Source organism: Halichoerus grypus, chromosome 7 (genome assembly GCF_964656455.1).
Source record: "Halichoerus grypus chromosome 7, mHalGry1.hap1.1, whole genome shotgun sequence".
NCBI lineage: Eukaryota > Metazoa > Chordata > Mammalia > Carnivora > Phocidae > Halichoerus > Halichoerus grypus.
The window spans coordinates 135,593,142-135,616,248 of record NC_135718.1 but is presented as its reverse complement, the minus strand read 5'-3'; the positions used below and the strand labels follow the sequence as shown (position 1 = coordinate 135,616,248).

General features: G+C 38.2%; 1 protein-coding gene across 1 annotated transcript; it reads left to right on the top strand.

Annotated features, from left to right (window-relative positions):
• Positions 1-5,441: 5,441 nt before the first annotated feature.
• Positions 5,442-23,095, top strand: RGS13 (regulator of G protein signaling 13). The gene is made up of 4 exons (XM_036106163.2): positions 5,442-5,506; positions 9,586-9,647; positions 21,566-21,732; positions 22,910-23,095. Exons 1-4 carry the CDS (start codon positions 5,442-5,444, stop codon positions 23,093-23,095), a joined length of 480 nt encoding a protein of 159 aa, XP_035962056.1.
• Positions 23,096-23,107: the final 12 nt, after the last annotated feature.

The following is a 23,107-nucleotide window of genomic DNA, read 5'->3' as shown; positions in this document are numbered from 1 at the left end:
ATTACTTAATGATATATACCGTTGAATGCAAGATTGCAGATATTTCTTTTTAAACCACTAGTTATTTTTGGAAATTCTTTGTCCTCAGACTGAATTTTATTTTCTTCATTTTGCCAGATAAAATTCCAAAGACTATCTTTTCTCTTCTCATTTTAGAGGTATGAGAATTTTAATTTCTTTTTTTTTTTTTTAATATTTTTATTTATTTATTTGACAGAGAGAGGCACAGCGAGAGAGGGGGAACACAAGTAGGGGGAGTGGGAGAGGGAGAAGCAGGCTTCCCACCGAGCAGCGAGCCCGATGTGGGGCTCGATCCCAGGACCCTGGGATCATGACCTGAGCCGAAGGCAGACGCTTAACGACTGAGCCACCCAGGCACCCCGAGAATTTTAATTTCTATTCCTTAATCTACTTTCCATCTTCCAAAATTAGTTTAAAAGATTTTGTTGGTTTTTGTCTCCTTGTTTAATCTCCTTTTTTTCTTCATGTTTAAGCCTTAACTATAATTTTAAGCAGTGTTTTGGCTAGAAGAAGTAATAAGCTCAAGGGGGCCAGTCTGTTCTATTATCAGAAGCTGAGTTAAATATTTATGAATTTATCTCTTGCTTTCAATGTAGAAGGGATTATGAAAACATGGAGAGTGTTCTGTGGTATTTTAGCAAAGGAGTGGTATAGAGTGATAGTGAATCCAGGAGTAATCAGAAGAGGGAGGTGCGGTGGACATTTGGTTTCTTAAAGCTTAGAAGACGGACAATAGGGCTCCAGTGGGTGGGCAGGGACATGGAACAGAACTCCAGCGCTGGGACAGTACCCCCAAAAATTCCATTGCTTAATGGACTAGAAAACCAAAGAACTTTGTAAAACAAGACTGCTTTGTGATCTATTTTATGCATAATACATCTTTTACTTTTACATAATTCTGTCACTAAATACTTTATTTCATTGTGGATGCTCTTATGTCATTATAATCTATTGGTATTCTACAACTTAATCAATTTGTGAATGTTTGACTTAGAATACTAGACAATATATAAACAACTACTTACACACGATTATCAAATAGCATTTGAACATATCACTTCAGAGAATTTATAGTCTATTAGGGTTATAGAAGTCAGAAATATAAATAACATTATTTTCATACATTTATATTTATATTACCCTCTTTTCCAATGTCACCCAACTAATGAGCCACTTGGTCCAGAGAACCTCTCTTTAAATCAGTCATGTAGCTGAACACAGGGATACTACTGGTTTATACAGAACATTTGCTGGAATTTTAAAAGATGGCCTTTCCATCATATGGATGATGCCCCACTTGGAGGCCCATAGCTTGACAAGGGGACTGTGGGTGGATCTAAGCCTCTGTTCTCCTCCAGACCAGGTGTGTCCGTAAAGGGGACAACCTGCATCATTGTAAGGGGTAGTTCTGGCTAGGCTGTCCTCTCAGAGCTCTTCTGGCCAAACAAATCCTTCCTGGCAGCCTTGTCCCTTCAATATGACACATGTACACGAAAGTGTCTGACCTGCTATGGGAGACCCAGCTACTTCTAAAGCTGGAACCCCAGCTACTAATATAATGTGTGAACAACAGAAATATAAGAACAGAGTACAAAAGAAAAGTAAGATTTGCAAGGGAGTGTGCTAACACACTGAAGAATGGATAAGGTTAATTGGAAGATTTATGAGGTCTGAGTTGAAATTTAAAAAGAGGAAGGAATGCAAGCTGGCAGAATGTGTGTTTCCTGTACATACAAGAGAGTGTAGGAAATATTTCCTGAGTGACAGAGTGCAAGAAGCTGAAGGAAGATCAGATTAACTGGAACAGAAAGTTTTTGCATACAAGCATTTTTCTAATATTTACAATTCCATTTTAGAAACAAAGAAATTGAGAATCGAGGAGCCCAAGGTTACACAGCTAATAAGACCCTGAACTCACGCCCGTGTTTGTTTGGCTTCAGAGCCTAGAATTATTTTAATATACTCGATCACCTGCCAAGAGCTGTGGGAACCCCCTAAACTCTAGTACATTTGGAAATTACCTTTGTCATGCTTCTGACACTGTGGGTGTTACATACTAAGCCTGTTCTACCTTTGCCAAACAATTCCAACAAAGTTCTTAAAAATATATGATAACTAGTAAATAGACATGAATTTTAGTTACAGGAATCACTAATGTGTGCACATAGCTCTAATACATCAAGTGAGCAGACAATGACATATAAAAAATAGTCAAATATAGTTAAAATATATTTGATAATAAAATAGTTAAATATAGTATGGAGGGGAGAAGTCAAGGCCCAGGGGAAGACAGGGATGACTAGTTATATTCACACGTGAAAGAAAGAACTTCTTAACCAGCCTCCTACTTAGAAGAGAAGCAGGGGGCCATTGGGTAATCTGCACCTTAGAGGTGATTACAGATAAAGAATCTTAAAATTTAATTCAGGATCCAGTTATGCACAGGATCAGTTATGAACAGCCAGTCATTGTAAGAGATTTCTTAGCCTCAATTATTTCAGTGTTAATCATCTTTGGTCAGATTTATCTTTCTAACAAAACATCTTATTTACACCACACTATTATTTAAAGACCTCAGTGAATTATTACTACAACAGAATAGAGCCCAATGTTCAAGGCCATCCAGAATCTAACTGCACACAGTTATCCTTATAATAACTCTCTCTTTTGCTTAAATTCTGTGAATCTATATTTGCAATCACAAGAGTCCTAACTTTGTTTTTTTCCTGTAGATAAACTTAGCTACCTTGTCCCTTGCTCCTCCTTACGGCAGAGACCCATATAGAAAATGAAGTCCATCAGGCCACAACACCCATAAATTCTTATCCCCAAACCTGCAAATATACTTAGATCTACACCCATTCCAATTACAAGAAAACAGCAATTTCTTCCTCTATTTCCACTTCTCCAATGTTCTATCTGCCACAATCCGAATTCTAGTTCCTTTTAAAAAAACTTTTTTTTTTTTCAGAAACCTGAAAATCTATTGATTTTCCTCCTCTCTCCTATATCTGCAACTTCTTTCCATGGACACCATTTGCCAATTTCAGGGCAGGTCACTCACACCATAGACTTTCTGAACCAGACTCTTAGAGATGTGCAGGCCCGAACGGCCAGACAGCAGAGTCCTGCCTCTCTGTCTCTGTTATACTGTTTGGTCCATGGCTTTTATCAGAAGGGAAAGAAGGAAGGGAGAGAGGGAGGGAAGAAGGCAGGAATGAAAGGAGGGAAAAGGAGAGAAAGAAAGTGCAAGTAGCCCCACATTTGTTCCAGTCTCCATTTCCTCTTGTTTTCTTCCCTCTTGCTTCTGCCCTCCCTGTTTCGCCAAAACCCCTCTCACCAAGGTTGTTGATAACCTTCTTGTTAGCAAATCTGATGGATTTTTTCAGTGCTTTGTTCTCTCTCTCTCTCTTTTTTTTTTTTTTTTTTTTTTTGAGAGAGTGTGCACATGTGCATGGAGCGGGCATAAGGGTGTGGGGAGGGGCAAAGAGAGAGGGAGAGAGAGAGAATCTGAAGCAGGCTTCATGCCGAGCATGGTAGGGTTCGATCTCATGACCCTGAGATCATGACCTGAGTGGAAATCAACAGTAGGATGCTTAACCAACTGAGCCACTCAGGTGCCCCCCTCCTTTGTTCCCTTCATCTCTTCCCAGCTCTTACACTCAGTTGACTAGTCTTTGCTTTTCGATAACTCGTCCCTTGGTTTCTATGATACCGTATTACTCTGATTGTCCTCCTGCAGGCTTCACTTTCTCAGTGTGTCTCTGAGTCATGTGTCTTGGGCCACCTGCTTTTCTCAGTTCATACTCTCTTCCTGGGCCATCTTATTTTTTCTTTTGGTTTCTCTTATGTGCTTTGTAAAAACTGCCACCTTTATCTTGAGGTCAAATCTTTCATCCGAACTTGTTTCCTTTCTTTCTCGCACCTTCCACATCCAGTACATCAAGTTCTCCACCACATCTAAAATCTGCCCCCTTCCCTCCATCTCTCCTGCCACCTTCCTAATCTAAGCTCGCAACACCCTCACCTGCACTCCTGGAGGCAATCTCCTAACAGGTCTTCCGGATTCTACCCTTGCTTTACAACCAATTCTGCTCACAAAACCCATCTCAAATATTAGCATGTCTAGTCCATATTTTAAAACCCTCAATGATTTTCCAACTCCTTACTATGAAATTCATGATGTGTATGACCTAACATGCTCAGCTTCTGCATGTCTTCCAACTTCGTCTCTCATTGCTTTCTTGCTGCAACGAGCATTTCTGAACATGATTATTGGTCCAATCTTAACTCTCTAGCCTGTGCTCTCAGCTCTCTCCTTGCCATAATCTAGATTCATGAGATGACCACATTCCTTTCATTTCCTCAATTAGGACATGACCCATTGCCCAAGCTGTCCTGTCCCTTTCACTCAGCACATTCCTGCACGTCCTGTGGGTTCCAGCTCTACTATTACTATACTGGGATGCCGGGTCTAACCACCCCCAAGTCTGGGTAGGTTCTCCTCCTGTGTGTACTCACAGCCCACTGGACTTCCCGTCTCAAAGTCCCCATCACATGGACTTTAAACTGCTTGCTAGTGAGGATAGGAAGAGGAAAAGACAGGATCTACATAGATCACTGGCAGCCAGAACTTGGCACATAATTAGTGTTCAACAGATGTTTCGAATGAATCACTGAAGACTGATATAAAAACTCACTGTTATCCTTAATAATTCATTGTGTGTAAGTGTGCATATATGTTTAGCAAAACATTTCCAGCTTTCATTATAAATTGTAGATTTAATTATTCTTAAATTTTTGAGTTGTTTTCTCAATGTCCTGAGTTTAAAACCCTCTATGACATACACTGTTATATAAAGGCTGGGCTGAGTAAACTGTACCTGAATTTTAAAGCCAATGTTATACTGCCAAGAGTGGAAAAAACCAGGTAAGCAATCCCCTTCTCAGAATTCACCCTCAAGGAATCTTATTTTTTATTTAGCTATTTACACTATTTTGGCTAATTACAAAGAAGCAAATTCTTGTTCAATATATTGAGAGGTCTTTCTAAAACTAAGAATTACCCAAGAAAGGGAAGACTTGGGAGTTGAATTCATTGTCGGTGGGCCCTAAATGGGAAGATCTTTCTCAGTAAGCTGTATTGTTTTAAACACCATTAGGATGAGTAAATGGCCGAGATGGGTTCTAAAGTCACAACTCTAAGTACCTATATTTCTAAAAAATATTTACGAGATGAGTTATTTTATTCTCCTCTCTCCTCCCCACCCCCACCAGTGATTGTATCCCATTAATTTCAAAAACTCGTGCTTATTTTTTCATGATTTATAATTTTGTGTGTTCCTGAGACACTGACTGTAGCATATAATTATTTTAAATGACTAAATTATACAAAGTATATTCTGTATTGCCTTAGAAAAATGAGCAGACGGAATTGTTGGATTTGCAAGATGTGCAGAGATGAATCTAAGAGACTTCCTTCAAAGTAAGTACCATTTAAATTACATGGTCATTCTAATGCGTATTTATCACATGATAAATAGGTATACATTTATTCAACGGCTAATTTAATATATTTTGTTCAGAGAGCAAATTTGCATTTACACATGAGCAATTCCACCAGAAGAGCAATCATGTATTACGCTAAGGTTTCATTTTCATTATTTATGGTTTACACTTGAGAATTAAGCAAGTTTAATGTTTATACAGCATCTATTATGAATAAATACTTTTAGATTTTTTTTGTTTTATATTGTTTATGTTAAAATGAGATTCTTTATCCAAAATATTTTCATGAGTCTAACCCTCCACCTACAAAGTGCCAGAAACCTCATGTCTAGCTGGAAGAAGGGAGACTGGTGGGGTAACCAGATGCTTACCAATTTTCCGAGTCTCTTGGATATTTTGCCAAACTAAACATGTAGCCATTTGGATGGGAACAGTGACTGCTAAAATGGAACGCATAATGCTGGAGAAGGGTAACAAATCATTTGATTGGATTGTCCACCTCAAGGATTCCCACACTGAGGATCGCTGTGTGTTGGTTTAACCAGAGTGCCTAACCAAGTCCATGTGGAGTGCTCAGTCCCGGCCACACCTCCCTTGCTATGGTCAGAGCTCCTGGCATGCATGCTTCTGCCCTGTAGTACTGAAAGGTCCAAAAATACTTACAAGCATTTGTGTGAGGTGGGGAGGAGGCTGCAGTGGTAGGTAGAAGAGACAAGAAGAGCCAAAGTTCAGCATTTTAAACAACCAGGTGAAGCTGCTGTGCTGAACGGGCACGTGTAGGGAGGGAGATGAAATAGGCTAATTTGGGAATAGCTTCCATCTCTTCTGCTGATGACTCCCATGGAGTCTCACCACCAGGGCTTACATTTCTTTCTACTTGCCTTATAGCCCCACCATCAGGGAAGGGGGAGGCCAAGGACAGAGAATTCACAGTCATGGCAAGCTGGTAGATAACAATCGTTTGATAGATGCTTTCCATTCATGACCTTCTCTAATTTTCAAGATAACATTGAGAGATAGGTATTAACCCCATTTTATAGATAATAAAACTGGGGCTCAAAGATTTTAGGCAAAACCAAAAGCTATTAAATGTAGCACTGGAATTAGAACTCAAGTCTGTCAGACTCCAAGCACTCTTCATTCCTGTTTCCACAATGACATGAGGTCTCAGAATGCTCCCTTGTTTTGTATCTGCTGCTTTTATTAGGAAATCCAGGTGGATGAGGGGAGAGGGATGTTTAGAATTACTCCCACCTGAATCGCCATGGGACGGCATGAAACTTGAGATACTCAGAAAAAATTACAAGCAAAATGGGGTTAAGCCAAAACCAAATTTCATTTCACAACTTTAACCCCGACCATAATCACTCTGATCATTATCTACCTCCATAAATCTCATGAATCTTAGAGAAAGAAGAATTCTCTCGCCAACAAAGTACCAACACTTTATTTTAAGCTAAGCCAAGACAATGATGGCGTCTTCGCTCATGTTGTAGATTTTATTTTTTCCTATATAATGGGAACGCATAGAACAGAGAGGCATGCCACATATCTTGCCTAGCACTTACCGTTTCACTGGATGGAAAAGGTTACTTTAGGTTACTGTTTTTAAAGTTCTAATAAGAGAAAAGAACAGTGAGTCAGATAGCATTTCATGGAAATGTTTTTTGAAAGCAATCTTAACGGCAGTATACTGTTAAGCCTCAGTACTGATGCGCATAGTCCACCTAAAACTGGCAAGGGCCATCCGAATTTATAGAAAACAAAAGATATTTGAGCTTGTTAAGACTCCTGATATTTTTCCATGTTCTAGATCATTTTTTAACCTCTTTGACTAATCTTCCTTCATTGTGTTAAGTGCCTCCTAATGCTGATGGCTGTTCCCTCAACACCAATTACGGAGCTACCTACACCAGGTGTAGCCACTGGACAGGGCTTCCTTGTATCTGTAGCTAGCTGATTATTTGACGTCACTGAAAAAGGAAAATGAAGAGTGAACCGATCGTAAACTGAAATAATCATAAACTGGATGCCAATGAACACACTGAGTATTTTAAAGGAGAGAAAATAAAATGGTTTACATGTAAGAATCCATAGTCACTTGCCAATTCACCTCACAAAGCCGTGAAAGATGAACAGAAATGAAGCCTCAAACCCAGTATCTTTCACAGATATTTTTGAAATGGTAAATGGTTTTTACACGTTTATTCACATATCATTCACCGTAATAAAAATTCAAACCCTCGGCATGTAAAGAAAATCATAGCAAATAAGAGAGAAAATATCTGCATATAATAGATATAGGGTTACTAACTTTATTATATGAAGGCATGCAAACAGGCTTTGTGGATAAACTCTAAGATGTGAATAGTTAAATGGGCAAACACACTACTGGTACCAGCAGCTCATGATGCAAACCCAAATGCAGTTTGGCAATTTATACCAAGAACCTTAAAAATTTGCATTTCTTGACCCACTTTAATTCTACTTCTACTAATCCTGCCCATAAGCAATTACCCTATGTGAACATAGCAAGCCTTAATCACAAGTTTTTATGTTAAAAAATGAGAAATAATAAGATGCTCATTGAGAATAATTATGTAAACTATAGAATGCCCCCTTAGAGGGATGCCTGGGTGGCTCGGTTGATTAAGCGGCCAACTCTTGATTTCAGCCCAGGTCATGATCTTAGGGTCATGAGATCGAACCCCACGTCGTGCCCTGTGCTTGACAGGAAACTGCTTGAGGATTCTCTCCCTCTGTCCCTCCCCAATCCGAGTTCTCTTCTCTCTCTCAAATAAATAAATAAATAAATCTTAAAAAAAAAAAAGAATGTCCCCTTGTAGAACACTCCACAGTGACTATCAAAGATTATAATTTTATAATTATAAGTCATAACACTATAAATGGATTTTAAGACAATTGTGATGACATATAAAAATAAAATAATAAAAATCTTATTAAAAGTGAATATATATATGGGGCGCCTGGGTGGCTCAGTCGTTAAGCGTCTGCCTTCAGCTCAGGTCATGATCTCAAGGTCCTGGGATCGAGCCCCGCATCAGGCTTCCTGCTCAGCGGGAAGCCTGCTTCTCCCTCTCCCACTCTCCCTGCTTGTATTCCCTCTCTTGCTGTCTCTCTCTCTGTCAAATAAATAAATAAAATCTTTTTTTAAAAAGTGAATATAGGGGCGCCTGGGTGGCTCAGTCGTTAAGCGTCTGCCTTCGGCTCAGGTCATGATCCCAGAGTCCTGGGATCGAGCCCCGCATAGGGCTCCCTGCTCTGCGGGAAGCCTGCTTCTCCCTCTCCCACTCCCCCGCTTGTGTTCCTTCTCTCGCTGTGTCTCTCTCTGTCAAATAAATAAATAAAATCTTTAAAAAAAATAAAAATAAAATAAATAAAATAAATAAAAGGTGAGTATATACATATATATGTATACACACACAAAGTATGCATGCACACAAACACATTCAGAGTATGGCTACTTCTTAGTTAAAATCACACAAACACATAAATAAAAAAACACTGAAAAGTAAATCAAAATATTAATAGTAGTAATTTGGGAATGGGGAAATTACAGGACTATGGATCTTTATCTTTTAAAAATTTATTTATCATATTTTCAAATTTACACTTTCACAATTTTTTTTAATTTTAACAATTTAGAAAGTAGAAGATCACAGAAAGATAAATTTAGAAGATCACAGAAAGATAAATTTCCACAAAACTACACACAAATAGAGTACAACTATATTTTGCCGTTATTTTCAAGATCATATATTTCCTTTTTTTTAAGATTTTATTTATTCATTTGAGACAGAGAGAGAGAGAGCATGAGCAGAAGGGGCAGAGGGAGAGGGAGAAGCAGATTCCCTACTGAGCAGGGAGCCTGATTCGGGACTTCGATCCCAGGACCCTGAGATCATGACCAGAGCCGATGGCAGACGCTTAACCAACTGAGCCACCCAGGCGCCCCAAGATCATATATTTCTATGTAGTTCAGCAAAACCTTGAGAATACTTTGGTGCAATGAGCACCTTTTGTTTCTTTTCAAAGCATTACTTTGGAGGAAGTATTACAATGGGGCCAGTCTTTGGAAAAGCTGATGGCTACAAAATGTGAGTATTACAGATATTTCATGTTTGACTAACTAGTCAGTTTCACTCCTAACAGAAAAAGGTGGAGCCAGATGATGAATGTACCCTGCTCTTCTCATCGCCTTCTAAATGGCAACTGCCCCCGGTTAAAAAAAGAAAACCTGAAAATAGTTTGTCGTGTCAACCACTATTATTTTCTTTGGTGTTAATTAAAACAAGACTAGTCACTGGAAATATTTAGTTTTCACAAGTATATGTGTAAAATCCCTTGGAAAATATGCTTAAGTCGTAACACGTACTAAAATATACTGCCTTAGCATGACCTTCTAAAGTTAGAATTTTAGAAAACTCAACAATTTGCTGCTCTTAGTGCTTTCAAAAGTAAGAATAAATTTGAGTCTTAATGTTCTGAAACTCCTCAGAGTTAGTTTTCAACTTTATCAGTGTCTGATTTACGTGGGACTTTATATAAAGTCTGCATATAATTGTACATAAGTATCAACATTCAGATATAAATGAATATTTATATCTGAATAAATATTTATAAATGTATATATAAATGAAAATGGCATAAATGAAAATTAACAAAAATGGATATTAGGGAGATAGAGTCATAGGCTCAATGCAAGAAATACAAAGAAGTGTGTGCGTTCATAGGAACAGTCAATTGTGTTTGGGTAGAAAATTGGGAAGTTGATAAATACCAGAAGACAGGTATAGAAAAAAAATGTAGTAGGTACTCAAAGAAAATTCTCTTGTTTGCTGAATTTGGTATTTTTTTTAAATGGAGTTTGTTCCCATCAAATGTTTGCTAATTTTTGCCTACAGACCTCTTTTTATTTGAGATTCCCTATTAGACTCTCTGTGAATATTTCATGTTTACACCTATTGACTATGGACGGGGAGTTAGCTATGCTATTTGATGGTTTAATTGATGGGATGTGCCTGTGGTAACTCTGGATAGAGTACTTCCTGTTATTCCTGGGGGTGGCCATGCTTCTAGGGTACTTCATGCTCTCTCTGACCCAAGGGCCCCTCCTGGTGTGGAGACAGCTATCACTGTCTGACCCAGAGGGTGACGGCCAGAGGTGTGGACCCCTGGCTCCTCCTACAAGAACACCTTCATTAGCTATTGTGGAAATTACTTCATGGCCCTTCCTTAATACTGGGATCCACACCTCCAGACTTGGGTCACTACCTGAACTTCCACCTATCACAACAGCCCTTTCCAATAAGCATCTGAGGCCGTGGTTTTCTTGTGAATCACTCCTGCCTTTTAATTTTCAAGTATTCCTCATAGTTTGTGATCCAGTTTGCCAGCATGATTGTGAATTTTTAAAAATACATTTTTTTGGTCAATTTTAGGACACTGGAATGAGAGGAAGGGACAAAAGCATGTGTTCAGTCAACTATATTGATCGGTCCCCTGCTAAATAATTTGAATTTCAGTCCCAACCACCTGCAATCCATGTTTTGCAACATTGCAGGTTAATCTCCCTCTTGAAGTTTCAAATTCTCCATCTGTAACATGGGAATAATATCACCCATCTTTTCAGCATTATTTATTGTTCAGGTTAGCTATAAAACGCCTAGCTTAATGGCTGATGCAGATTAGGCACGCAGTAATTGGTAGTTATTTTAATTCGTAATAAAGTGCATGTCTCTGAGTATCATTCCTGGAATACCATTCCTTTTTCTTTGCTGCTTACCAAAAAGTTCAAAATCTCTAACTTGGCCTTCAAGACTCTCTATACCCAAACTCAAACGCACTTTCTATGACTTAGCCGCGGCTCCGCCCCTTCACACGACACACCCTTCGGCGGAGGGGACCATCGCTCCGTTTGTTACACCTGCGACACACCTGCTCCAGGCTTCCGTGCCGAGTCCTCTGTCTACTCGGTTATCTGCCCGTCCTGGCTAGTAAAATTCAACTTCCACATGTTCCCTGCAACCTCTTGGAAACACTTGCCCTCTCTCTTCTCTTGGTATCCTTATTTATTCTCCTTCAAGTACGGTTATTTAGTGTACTGGGTTTTTCCACAGACACTTTCTCAGTAGATCTTAAATTCCCTGAGAACACAGATCACCTCGCATTCACCTTTCATCTCCCTCCCAGAGACTAAAAATGTGCTTTGTATCCAATGGGCATACAATGAATGTTCAATGAATAAATACAAGACAAATATTAGTAAGAAAAGATCAAAATATCAAGCCATATTATGTAAAACTTTCTGTGCCAGCCCTGAAGATCTCATAAAGTGAATAAAGTTAATTGTTTGGTAATGATCTCAAGAGAGAGCCTAACTACAATTAGCTATTTAGAGATCTAGTGTCATGAGAATAAGCAAAGTTTACAGAAAAGATGAGGACAGGAAGGGAGCATACTGCTCTTTATAAAAACCAGCAAAAGCAGGATAAGAATCTTACGAGAAATTGAGTTACTGTGAAAATCATGTAAAAATTTAATAATCACATAATTTAAAAGGTGATAAAACAATGCATTTTCTGGACCATCCAATCAGAAAGAGAAAACAACAACAGCAACAACAACAACAAAAATCCAAACAGTTAATGTTTCAGAGAATAAAGTGTGTTTACATTAACCTAGGACAGTAGTAAAATGTACTCTCTAGCTAAGATATGTAGATGCCTCTTTCTACGTAAATTAAAAGACTGTTTCTAAGAACGTGTAGTTCAGAAGCCCACTTAGGAAAGAAATGTATTAAGCATGGTCTCAGTGGATGAACAGGAATAGGTTTAAGAGAGGTTTGCTGAACAGCCATTAAGTACCAGTTATCACAATACGTTAAGTTCAACTTCCTCTTGGGAAGAGGGGATCCAAGAATATCATCAGTTTAAGAACAGAACCCTGTCAAAATTAAGTTAGAAATTAAGAATGCTAGTAGTCTAGATGTTATTTAATGATACATTATTGACAAACAAGTTAATTTTTTTAAAAAATAGTATGTGTGCTCAATATCTATTCACTAAATCTTAAGCACTTAGGTACCAGGCAATGTGCTTGAAAAAAAATTCCACGTGCCCATGTACCACATGAAATAACACAGGGAAAAGGGTAGATTTTTTCCAAAAACTGAAAATCTCCCAAAAGAGAACAGGGTATTGATAGCACATTAGGGTAAAGTGGAGAATGGTGATTGTTACTTCTAGTAACATCCTGAATGGAATTTCAAAGGCAAGGCAAACACACACTTTTTGAAAATAATAGCCTTTAACAACATTTTCACCAAAGGCTGTACAAAGGGCTGACTGGCAGGGTTTGGTTTGGTTTGGTTTTTTCTTTCCAGAGTAAAGATGGTTTTATGAAGCTTTGCCTTTCCCTTGAAGAGTCTATCGTTACATTCAATAAGCAGAAGGAAGCTCTAGATACAGCAAGAAAAACATAGATACACATTGACATAAAATTCCTTGCAAGGTCCAGTTAGGACAGCCTTATGGAAGAGTAGCACTTAAAATATATCCCCAAAGTGTAGCTTGTGACTGAAGAAAAATGTGTACTTATGAAGTGCCCTATGAGAATCTGAGGGCTGAACAGATTGCTCAAACAATCGCTAAGAACAAACTGCTTTGAGTTTTTAGCATACAGTGTGACGTGTGATCCCTGAGCCGTGTAGCATCTAGTGAGTTCCAACTATGTATGACGTAGGGACAGCAGAAGTACTTTCCTGAAGGCATCCACAATTAAAGATAAATAAGGGGCACCTGGGTGGCTCAGTCATTAAGCATCTGTCTTCCACTCAGGTCATGATCCCAGGGTCCTGGGATCGAGCCCTACGTCAGGCTCCCTGCTCAGCAGGAAGCCTGCTTCTCCCTCTCCCACTCTCCCTGCTTGTGTTCCCTCTCTCGCTGTGTATCTCTGTGTCAATAATAAATAAATAAATAAATAAATAAATAAATAAAATCTTAAAAAAAAGATAAATTAGAGTTATGTGCACCATAAGCAGTTTGTGAACAACTGTAAAGAAGGGAGACTAGAAATAACAGATCACCTAGCACAGACCTAGTATGATGTCTGTAGCACATAGATACTAGATCTGTGCTAAGGGATGAAGATAGATGGGGAGAGATGGCAGGTCTCCTGGGAAAGCTTCTCACAAGAGGCAGATTTGAGCTGGAACTTGATTCAGACTGTTGTAAAATGATAAGGAGGTCTGACTGGCAGTACTTTAAAAATAGTCAACTATTTTAGAAGTCCAGTAGAGATAAATGCTTCTTTGAAGGAAGAGATAGAGTGTGTAGGATTCCTCAGGATTTAGTGTAAAAATTGGTCTCATTAAAAAATCTCTGTAATGAATTAAGCAGAAAGTACACTGCAAAATTTCCAAGTCTGCAGATGATAGAAAGTCCTCCAAGTTTCCAAACACCCGAGTCTTTAGGAGAGTTACATTATTTGCAAATGGACATAAAAGTAGTAATAAGTTTTTTAATGGATCAGAAAAAAATTTGTCAGAGCTATTAGTTATTTCCTCATAAAAATACCTGAGAATTACCAAAAATGTTTCCTTAAATGATGTGGACCCAAAATTTGACAATGCACCTCAAAATAGCGTCAAAATATTAGGCATCACCAAGACAAAAAATAGAAAGAAAATCCTATGAATATTTCTGCTAGCTAAACCTAGTAGAAATCTGTAGTTCTGATGGCTAAATCGAGTAGAACTAGAAAAGATACAGAAACGTGAATTTGAAATGACGAGGGGACCAACAATTACCTAAAATCCCTGAGGTTTTACAAACTTTACAGCTCTACATACTGGAAAGGTTGAGTGAAAAATAATCAAATCAAAATTTTGACTAATCAGTTTTATTTTTAATTTCAATTAAAATTACACAAAATGGTGCCAGAAAAAAAGGTATATATATATATATATATATATACACCCTAAATCTCAAAAGATGAAGGTAGAGGTCGCTCACTTATATTTGAGTAAAGCATGTTTAATATAAATAGAAAGAAATTAGTAAAACTGAAACTAACTTCCTTGGATGATTCATTCAGTCCTTCCATGTGTCTGGTAAACCTTCCCAGCACTGGACAAAGGTGAAAGAGAACCACAAGGTCACTGTGCTCAGCTCATGTGCTCCCTCTAGAGGGAGGAGATAGACAAACAAGCAAATAAATTAATGAGTACATTAATTCCAGAAAGTGATAAGTACTTTGAAGAAAATAAAACCAGGTGATATGGCAAAGAAAGGCAGGTATAAGAGGGCAGTTCAATTGGATGATTAGAGGACAACTGTCAGAAGGGGTAAAATTTGGGCTAAGAGCTGAACGATGAGAAGCGGCCAGCCAGGCGGGGATCCGGGGGGCAGAGTGGCCCAGGCAGAGGAAAGCCATGTTCAAAAGGCCCTGAGATAGGAGTGAGGTTAGTGTCTTCAAACAACCAAAGAAGTTCACCATGACAGGAGTATAGAGCCTTATTGGCCACATGAGAAACTTTAAACTGCCAAGTAACAAGAGTTACAAACAAAAAAAAGTAACAGCAAGCCAGGTAAAATCCACTGGTCTTTGGTGCTCCCTGGATGCTAAACAGTTATGGCCTGCTTCTTCACTTTTCAAAACTTACGGAGAATCACTCCCAAACGTAGAAGCATGAGGAATCCAAAAGCCTGGATTGACAGACATTTGCCTAGTCAGCACATGCTGTGTATCGGGCGGCGCGCGGGTCCTGGGCGGATGACGATGGACCTGCGGTCCTAATTCGCCAGGTGTGAGCCCGGGAGTGGGACAGTAATCAAAAGTAAACCGATAGATAGAACCGACTGTGATGTAGGCTGAGATGGAACTGTAATTATAATAAGGTGGACTAGGTGCTATTTGTCAACAGACAGGAAACACTTACTTAGTTGGGGGAGGGGAGTGTTAGAAATTTTTCCAGAAACTGAGATGCTTCACCTGAGTCTTAGATCAGAGTACAGAGCCCACCTCACAGAAGGAACTGCATATACAGTAGCATGAGGGTGGCACACGGCTTGGCCAGGAGCGAGACACAAACAAAGAATATTTCCAGAAGTGACAAGGGAAGAGGCTAGAAAGGTAGAGAGCACCTTATCCTAATGGACCTTGGAGCCACTACCAAGGTCTGGCTTTTTTTATGAGGGCAATAATGGGAAAAGGTTGAAAGCTTATAAATAAAGGGTTGTGGCCAGATTTTTGCTTTTGAGATTTTTCTCTGATAAAAGTGCAAAAAAGATTGAAAGCAGGTCAGATAGATGAACTGAAGCTTTTTCAGATTAGATGGTTTACATATATTTCTCAAAAATCATAAACAAAAATAATATGTAAAAAGAGAACAGAAGATAATGCAATAAATATAACAGATTGTGTCTTTAATATATAAAGAGATCTGAAAAAATCCAGAAAACACTAACAATGCAAAAAAAATGTCAAATGATTTGAAATTCACAGAAAGAAAAGATATGGTCAGTAAGAAAGAAAAAATGTTTGGGCATTAATATTTTTTGTCTTTTTTTTTTATTTATTGTTATGTTAATCCCCATACATTACATCATTAGTTTTAGATGTATGGGCATTAATATTTTAAACATCCAAAATTAAACAATTACAAGTCACTGGTTTTACCCCCATCAGATTGAAAAGATAGAGTGAGCAGATACATTGACACAGCTGTTAGTACTGAAAAGTAATGAGATCTTTCTGAAAGCAATTTTACAAGTATCAAGAGTCCCCCAAAACACTACATCTGTCAACCTAGGAATTCCACTCCTTTAAATTAATTCTAAGAAAATAATTACAGATGCAAAGATTTATACACCAAATATTCAGTGTAGGATAATTTACAACATAAAAATGGGAAATAATATAAATATTCAATGATAGCAAGGTAGCTAAATATAATATAGGGTAGCCTTGAATGGACTACTATGTAACCCTTAAAAATAAAAAGGAGAAAGTGTTTCTACATATTCAGTATGAAAGAGTGACACAAAATTTCTTTCACAGTATAATGCCACATATAAATATATGTGTATCTGTGTTTGTGTAGATGAATGAATACTACTTAGATAGAAAGTTAAACATTAACAAAGGACTGAAAGAATAAAGGGAAATATATCAAATTGTCAACAATCATTATTATCTTTATTAGAAATTTTCTGTATTTAAAAACAACTCATAGTACTTTGTTATTTTTATAATAACACAGCAAAAAGAAGTTAAGAGAAAAATCATAAATGTTTAATATCATAGGAGCCAAACTAGAGAATTTCAATAAAGCAGATTTACTTTAAAACTTCATGTAAAGGCTAGTACAATTATGGAATTTATTATCCCAAGTGGTACAGATTGAAAATAAAATAAATTTAAAATTGTTTTAGGCACATTTCTGATGAAAGACTGCAACATAGCAAAACGTTAGGATTTAATTTATGGTGTAAGCTTTTTCCCCTTGCAGAAAACAATCCTGGAGCAGATGGGCCACTGTTCTGACTCAGCCAAGAGGAATGTCACGTTTCCCTTCTGCATCAAGATACTGACATGTGTCATCTTGTGTGTCATAGAAATACTAATTTCAGTGACTAGCTTAAAAAGAACATGCTAGAGAGTCCCAAAAGCACCACTCTCCTTCTTTTTTTAAATTTTATTTTATTATGTTATGTTAATCACCATACATTACATCATTGGTTTTTGATGTAGTGTTCCATGATTCATTGTTTGCGTATAACACCCAGTGCTCCATTCAATATGTGCCCTCTGGCCAGCCTTATCAAAAAGAAAAGAGAAATGACCCAAATAAATAAAATCATGACTGAAAGAGGAGAGATCACAACCAACATCAAAGAAATACAAACAATTATAAGAACATATTACGAGCAACTATATGCCAGCAAATTAGATAATCTGGAAGAAATGGAGGCATTCCTAGAGATGTATCCAACTACCAAAACTGAACCAGGAAGAAATAGAAAACCTGAACAGACCTATAACCACTAAGGAAATTGAAGCAGTCATCAAAAATCTCCCAACAAACAAGAGCCCAGGGCCAGATGGCTTCCCAGGGGAATTCTACCAAACATTTAAAGAAGAATTAATACCTATTCTTCTGAAACTGTTCCAAAAAATAGAAATGGAAGGAAAACTTCCAAACTCATTTTATGAGGCCAGCATTACCTTGATCCCAAAATCAGACAAAGACCCCATCAAAAAGGAGAATTACAGACCAATATCTCTGATGAACATGATGCAAAAATTCTCACTATCACTCTCCTTCTTAAGAAAAAAACATGCACCTATTTTTTCCATCTTCTCAATTTAATGAGTAATTCTGTTGTTTCTCCTTATTTACTCTGCTCAAGCAGAATCACGGTGTCTGGAGTGTAATGCTCAGGAAGGAGTATCATTTACAACTTCAGAATGGGCTACTCTGAGCCACACTGTCTGATTTGGAAAAGGCTTTCCCACCTTTAAATTCACTTGTTGTCTGAGTCAGTAGAAAGTCTCAATGGAGCAATTCAGTTCCAACTTTAATAATTACCCAGATTCCTGGAACACTTTTATACAAATGCGTCTTCAGCTGCTTACTTGACTAACATAAAAATTCTGTAAAACATACCAGCCATGTGAGTCTACTGATTCTGGGCACCAGAATCTTCCCTGAAATATCAAAGAGGTTCAAGTGGTCCAGGTTGGCTTTCGGGTCCAGGTCAGGCTATGATGCAATAAAACACCACGTTCATATATTGTATTATTTGTTTCAGAGGTACAGATCTGTGATTCAACAGTCTTGCATAATTCACAGATCTGTACCTCTGAAACAAATAATACAATATATGTTTAAAAAGAAGAAGAAGAAGAAGAAGAAGAAGGTAACAGGAGGGGAAGAATGAAGGGGGGGAAATCGGAGGGGGAGACGAACCATGAGAGACGATGGACTCTGAAAAACAGACTGAGGGTTCTAGAGGGGAGGGGGGTGGGAGGATGGGTTAGCCTGGTGATGGGTATTAAAGAGGGCACACTCTGCATGGAGCACTGGGTGTTATACGCAAACAATGAATCATGGAACACTACATCAAAAACTAATGATGTAATGTATGGTGATTAACATAACAATAAAAAATTTTTAGGGGCGCCTGGGTGGCTCAGTCATTAAGTGTCTGCCTTCGGCTCAGGTCATGGTCCCAGGGTCCTGGGATCGAGCCCCGCATTGGGCTCCCTGCTCTGTGGGAAGCCTGCTTCTCCCTCTCCCACTCCCCCTGCTTGTGTTCCCTCTCTCGCTATGTCTCTATCTGTCAAATAAATAAATAAAATCTTTAAAAAAAAAAAAATTTTTAAAAACCCACCACATTCAAATTCCACTAATTTACAAGAAAGGTTCATTTCTTGTTCATGTCACGCAATGACTAGGTTCAGCTCCAGCTCTATTTCATACTTTCATTCTGACCTTCAGACAAAAGGAGCAGTTCTTTTCCAGAATGTGTCCTTCGCATGACTGGTTGGAAGGACAATGGCAGACTACCTGCTTAAACCTCCTGCTTAAAATCTTCTGCTTGCACCCGTATATGGTACTTTGCATGTATTTCATTGGCTAAAACGAGTCCAATGGGCAAGGCTGATATAAATGGGATATGAAAGTGTAATCCTATAAGAAGGGCAGGAAGTAACTAAAACCAATACTACAATCTACCATATCAAGTATCTTATAAAATATCAACAGCAATGCATGGATGTCTTCATGAGCAAAGGACTTGGGTATATTGAGAATTGTTGAACCATTTGGCCAGCCCCATAAGATCCTTCCTCCACTCAATCAGGAGAGAAGTTAGAGAAGGCTGATACAGATGCAGGCAAGTTCTGAAATGAGAATCTCTAAAGATTTTACTATACAATTAAGATAAACATAAATACAAACATAAGTTCAGAATACTATAACATAGAATCTAATATTGGTTTCCACGTCATCTCCTTCCCCCGCACCCACCCATCCACTCAACCCATCCAAGTAGCCTGGTAGCTGACTCTCATTCCAGGATCTATAGATTTTATCTGGTATCTCATTTTTTTCCCTGTTCCATAGCTCATTTCTTTCTTTTAGGACTCTTATTTTCTGTTCCTCATGAAGCACTGTCAAAATTCTACTAAGTACAAAGTATATCAAATTGCTTTTTATTTTCTTAGATAGAACTCCATTTATTTCAACACACACTGCAAATTATTGGCTTCCAGCTTTACTTATTAAGCTAGAAATGTCTTTCTGTTTTGATTTGTTTTGTTTTTTGGTTTGCCTTTCCATGCTATTTCTCTAATAGGAGCTCCACTTGTTATAGGCATTGTCTCTGGCCTCAGCTTTCCGTGCCTGTGATAAGGCAAGGCACATCTTAAAGTTACTTAGGTGTGAAAATAAACTTCTTGTTTGAAATCTAAGATAAAATATATTCCCCATTGGGCAGAAATATCTAATCCATATCATTTCCTATGTTACATTGTTATACATGCTCTATCTCCATCTCATCTGTCCTCTCAACTCAAGTGATGTTCCTTTCAAACCATTTCCCACCCAATGTCATGACGGCTAGATTTACATGATATTAATGAGACATGCTCTAATTTTGTGTATTCCCATGATGGCACATTTCTTGCAAATTGCCAGTTTTCCCCAGCCCTAATCCTCTTTAGAGGGGATCTGCCTCTTTTTGAGTTTTTTTCTTGAATAAAAATATCTTAATTGCTGTCTTTATTTTTGTATCACTGCTGATGGGGCCAGTAGAAGCCAAGGAGTTACAGCTTTCTGGTGCTAGAAAACTCAGCCTAATCTCTGATGTGAAGATCTAGGAAAATGTGATTTTATATTGCTATTCTATCTGATTACCATTATTTCTTATGGCAGTTAATAATACTGAATAAAATACTGTAAATCAAAATCCTATGCTTGGTCACATATCCAGTGTGCCTACCCACACACTTCTATTACTATCAATTAAAAGTTACATTGTTTCATCATTTAGCAATTCAATTTCTCAGATATGCCAAGAGACTTTCCAGTCACCAAAAGAAGTTCTGAGAGTGCTCATCTTCAATACTGAGAATATTTGGCCCTCCCAAAGATTCGCGTTAATGTGTTAGATTTGTGAGAGCTTGCCTAACCTTCTTCTACAAAATAGTGCTTCAATCAGAAAAGCTCTTTTCACATGTATGTCCTTATCTACCCACTCCAAAAATGCAGCTTAAGACCAAAACTACGGATGACCATCTCTGGCATCAAGTGTCATTTGATGGTCGTGCTGCACATCCCCACTGTCCTGTTCTCGATTTTGAGATAGTTTCCAACACTCCATCGGAATTCCGTTCTTTGCCTGGTCCTTCATTTCTAGTTTGAACCATAAGGCATGAATATGAAGTTGAACTTTTCCTCCATCCATGTTCTCCTGCTCTGATTGGATATTGAGAAACACCCCCGGATGTACAACCTGATGAATTTATTACTTCTACCTGACTTGGATATTTTTCTTTCAACCTTGACCTGCCAGTTGAGATTCTAAACCTGGTTCTGACCCTCCAGTTTGGCTGGAGGGCTTAGATTTTTCATGTCAGTTTCATGACCAAAGCTCTGTCCACTGATCTAACTTAAGTCCTGTTTCTGAGTCCCTGTGACTTCTCCTACCCCAAAGCTACCCACATCAGTGACCATTTTCCTTGAGTGACTCAGAAGAAAGGAATGAAGGGATGACCACACCACTGACTGGCATTGTCAAAACATGCTTCAGATGTATAGATCTAAGTGTGATGTGGGGTGTGTGTGTGTGTGTGTTTGTGTGTGTGTGTGTATCATTATATAATATACACTTGTTGAATAATTTGGGACCTTTAATTCAGACTTTAGTTTTAACCTGCATTAAATATTGTTCACATTTTTTAATGATTTTGACCCATGAAAATAAACTGATTTCTCCATTACTTTTAGATGGTCCAGTAGTCTATGCAGCGTACTTAAAGATGGAGCATAGTGATGAGAATATTAAATTCTGGATGGCATGTGAAACCTATAAGAAAATTGCCTCACGGCGGAGCAGAATTTCTAGGGCAAAAAAGCTTTATAAGATTTACATCCAGCCACAGTCCCCTAGAGAGGTAACTACGTGACAGTGACGGCTAATGGAAATCAGTACGTCCTGGGGAGGGTGCTAGTATCTCTCAAGCACAGACATGTGCCAGGCACTTCATATCCAGTATCTCCCACTATGCTACAAAGTCAGTATCGTTGACCTTATTTTACAGATAAGAAGCCTGAGAATCTGAGAAGTTAATTAGCTTGCTCAGTGTCACATAGCAGATAAGTGAGAGAGTTAGGATTCAAAGTTACGCCTGTCTGGGTCCAGAACCTCTTCTCATTAAATTATCTTAATTCCTGGGAAAGTTTCTTTAAAAAAAAAAAAAAAAAGGAAAAGGAGAAGAAGTCCTGGTAAGAAGAATCGACTTTGCGAGAAGGAACTACAGATACCATACATTGGCATATTGACAACCCCAGTGGTTTGGGGAAAGTCTGTGCCTTTGCAACATACTCACTGCTCACCTCAGTTCCAAAACAGCAAATCCAGCAAACATTCACACTGATATTACAGCCAATCATTTACAGTGGCCTAAAGAAAATAAAGAGTCATGAGTGCATGACACATTGGGATCCCTCCTGGTGGATAGAGAATAAGGAATGAAAATTCTTGTCAAGGGGATAAAGGTAGACCATGACATACGAGATTCCTATCACGCAGGACAGTCCTATGTTATTGACTTGTTCCTCAAAACTCTTATCTGGAAAATACTTGGTTTATTGAAATAACCGCTTCTCTCCTTTATTTCTCCACCTCTCTTCACTCTCTTCCCATTTCAGGGCATATTCAGTGAAACCAACATTCATGACTACTAAGAAAGATAAACTTTAAAATAGCACCAACTTCCCTTTTCCTTAAAAGAGACCTTCATCTCATAAACTTCCTTGTTTGTAGACTCCACTAACAAACCAGTTGCATCTGCCTAAGTAAGCAATGGTTTCTGAGATTTCCCTGGTCTTGGGCTCTGTGTTTTCTGTTTTGTTTTGTTTTTGAATCTGGGATATGCAGGTGGATGTTTAGTTATTAAGAAGCAAAGTTTGTCTCTTAAAAGTCTTTTTAGATATCTATGAAATTTCAGACAAAATTACCCTTTTCCAGTAAAAAAAAAAAAAAGGAGAGGGGGAAAAATTAAATTTTCCATTATGGTTTCTATCTTCAATTATACTTACTTATGCTCTACATGTAATTTCACTTTTCAGATTAACATTGACAGTTCAACAAGAGAAACTATCGTCAGGAATATTCAAGAACCCACTCAAACGTGTTTTGAAGAGGCTCAAAGGATAGTGTATACGCACATGGAAAGGGATTCCTATCCCAGATTTGTAAAGTCAGAAATGTACCAGAAACTTCTGAAGACTATTCAGCCCAACAACAATTCCTAACTACCACTCAAA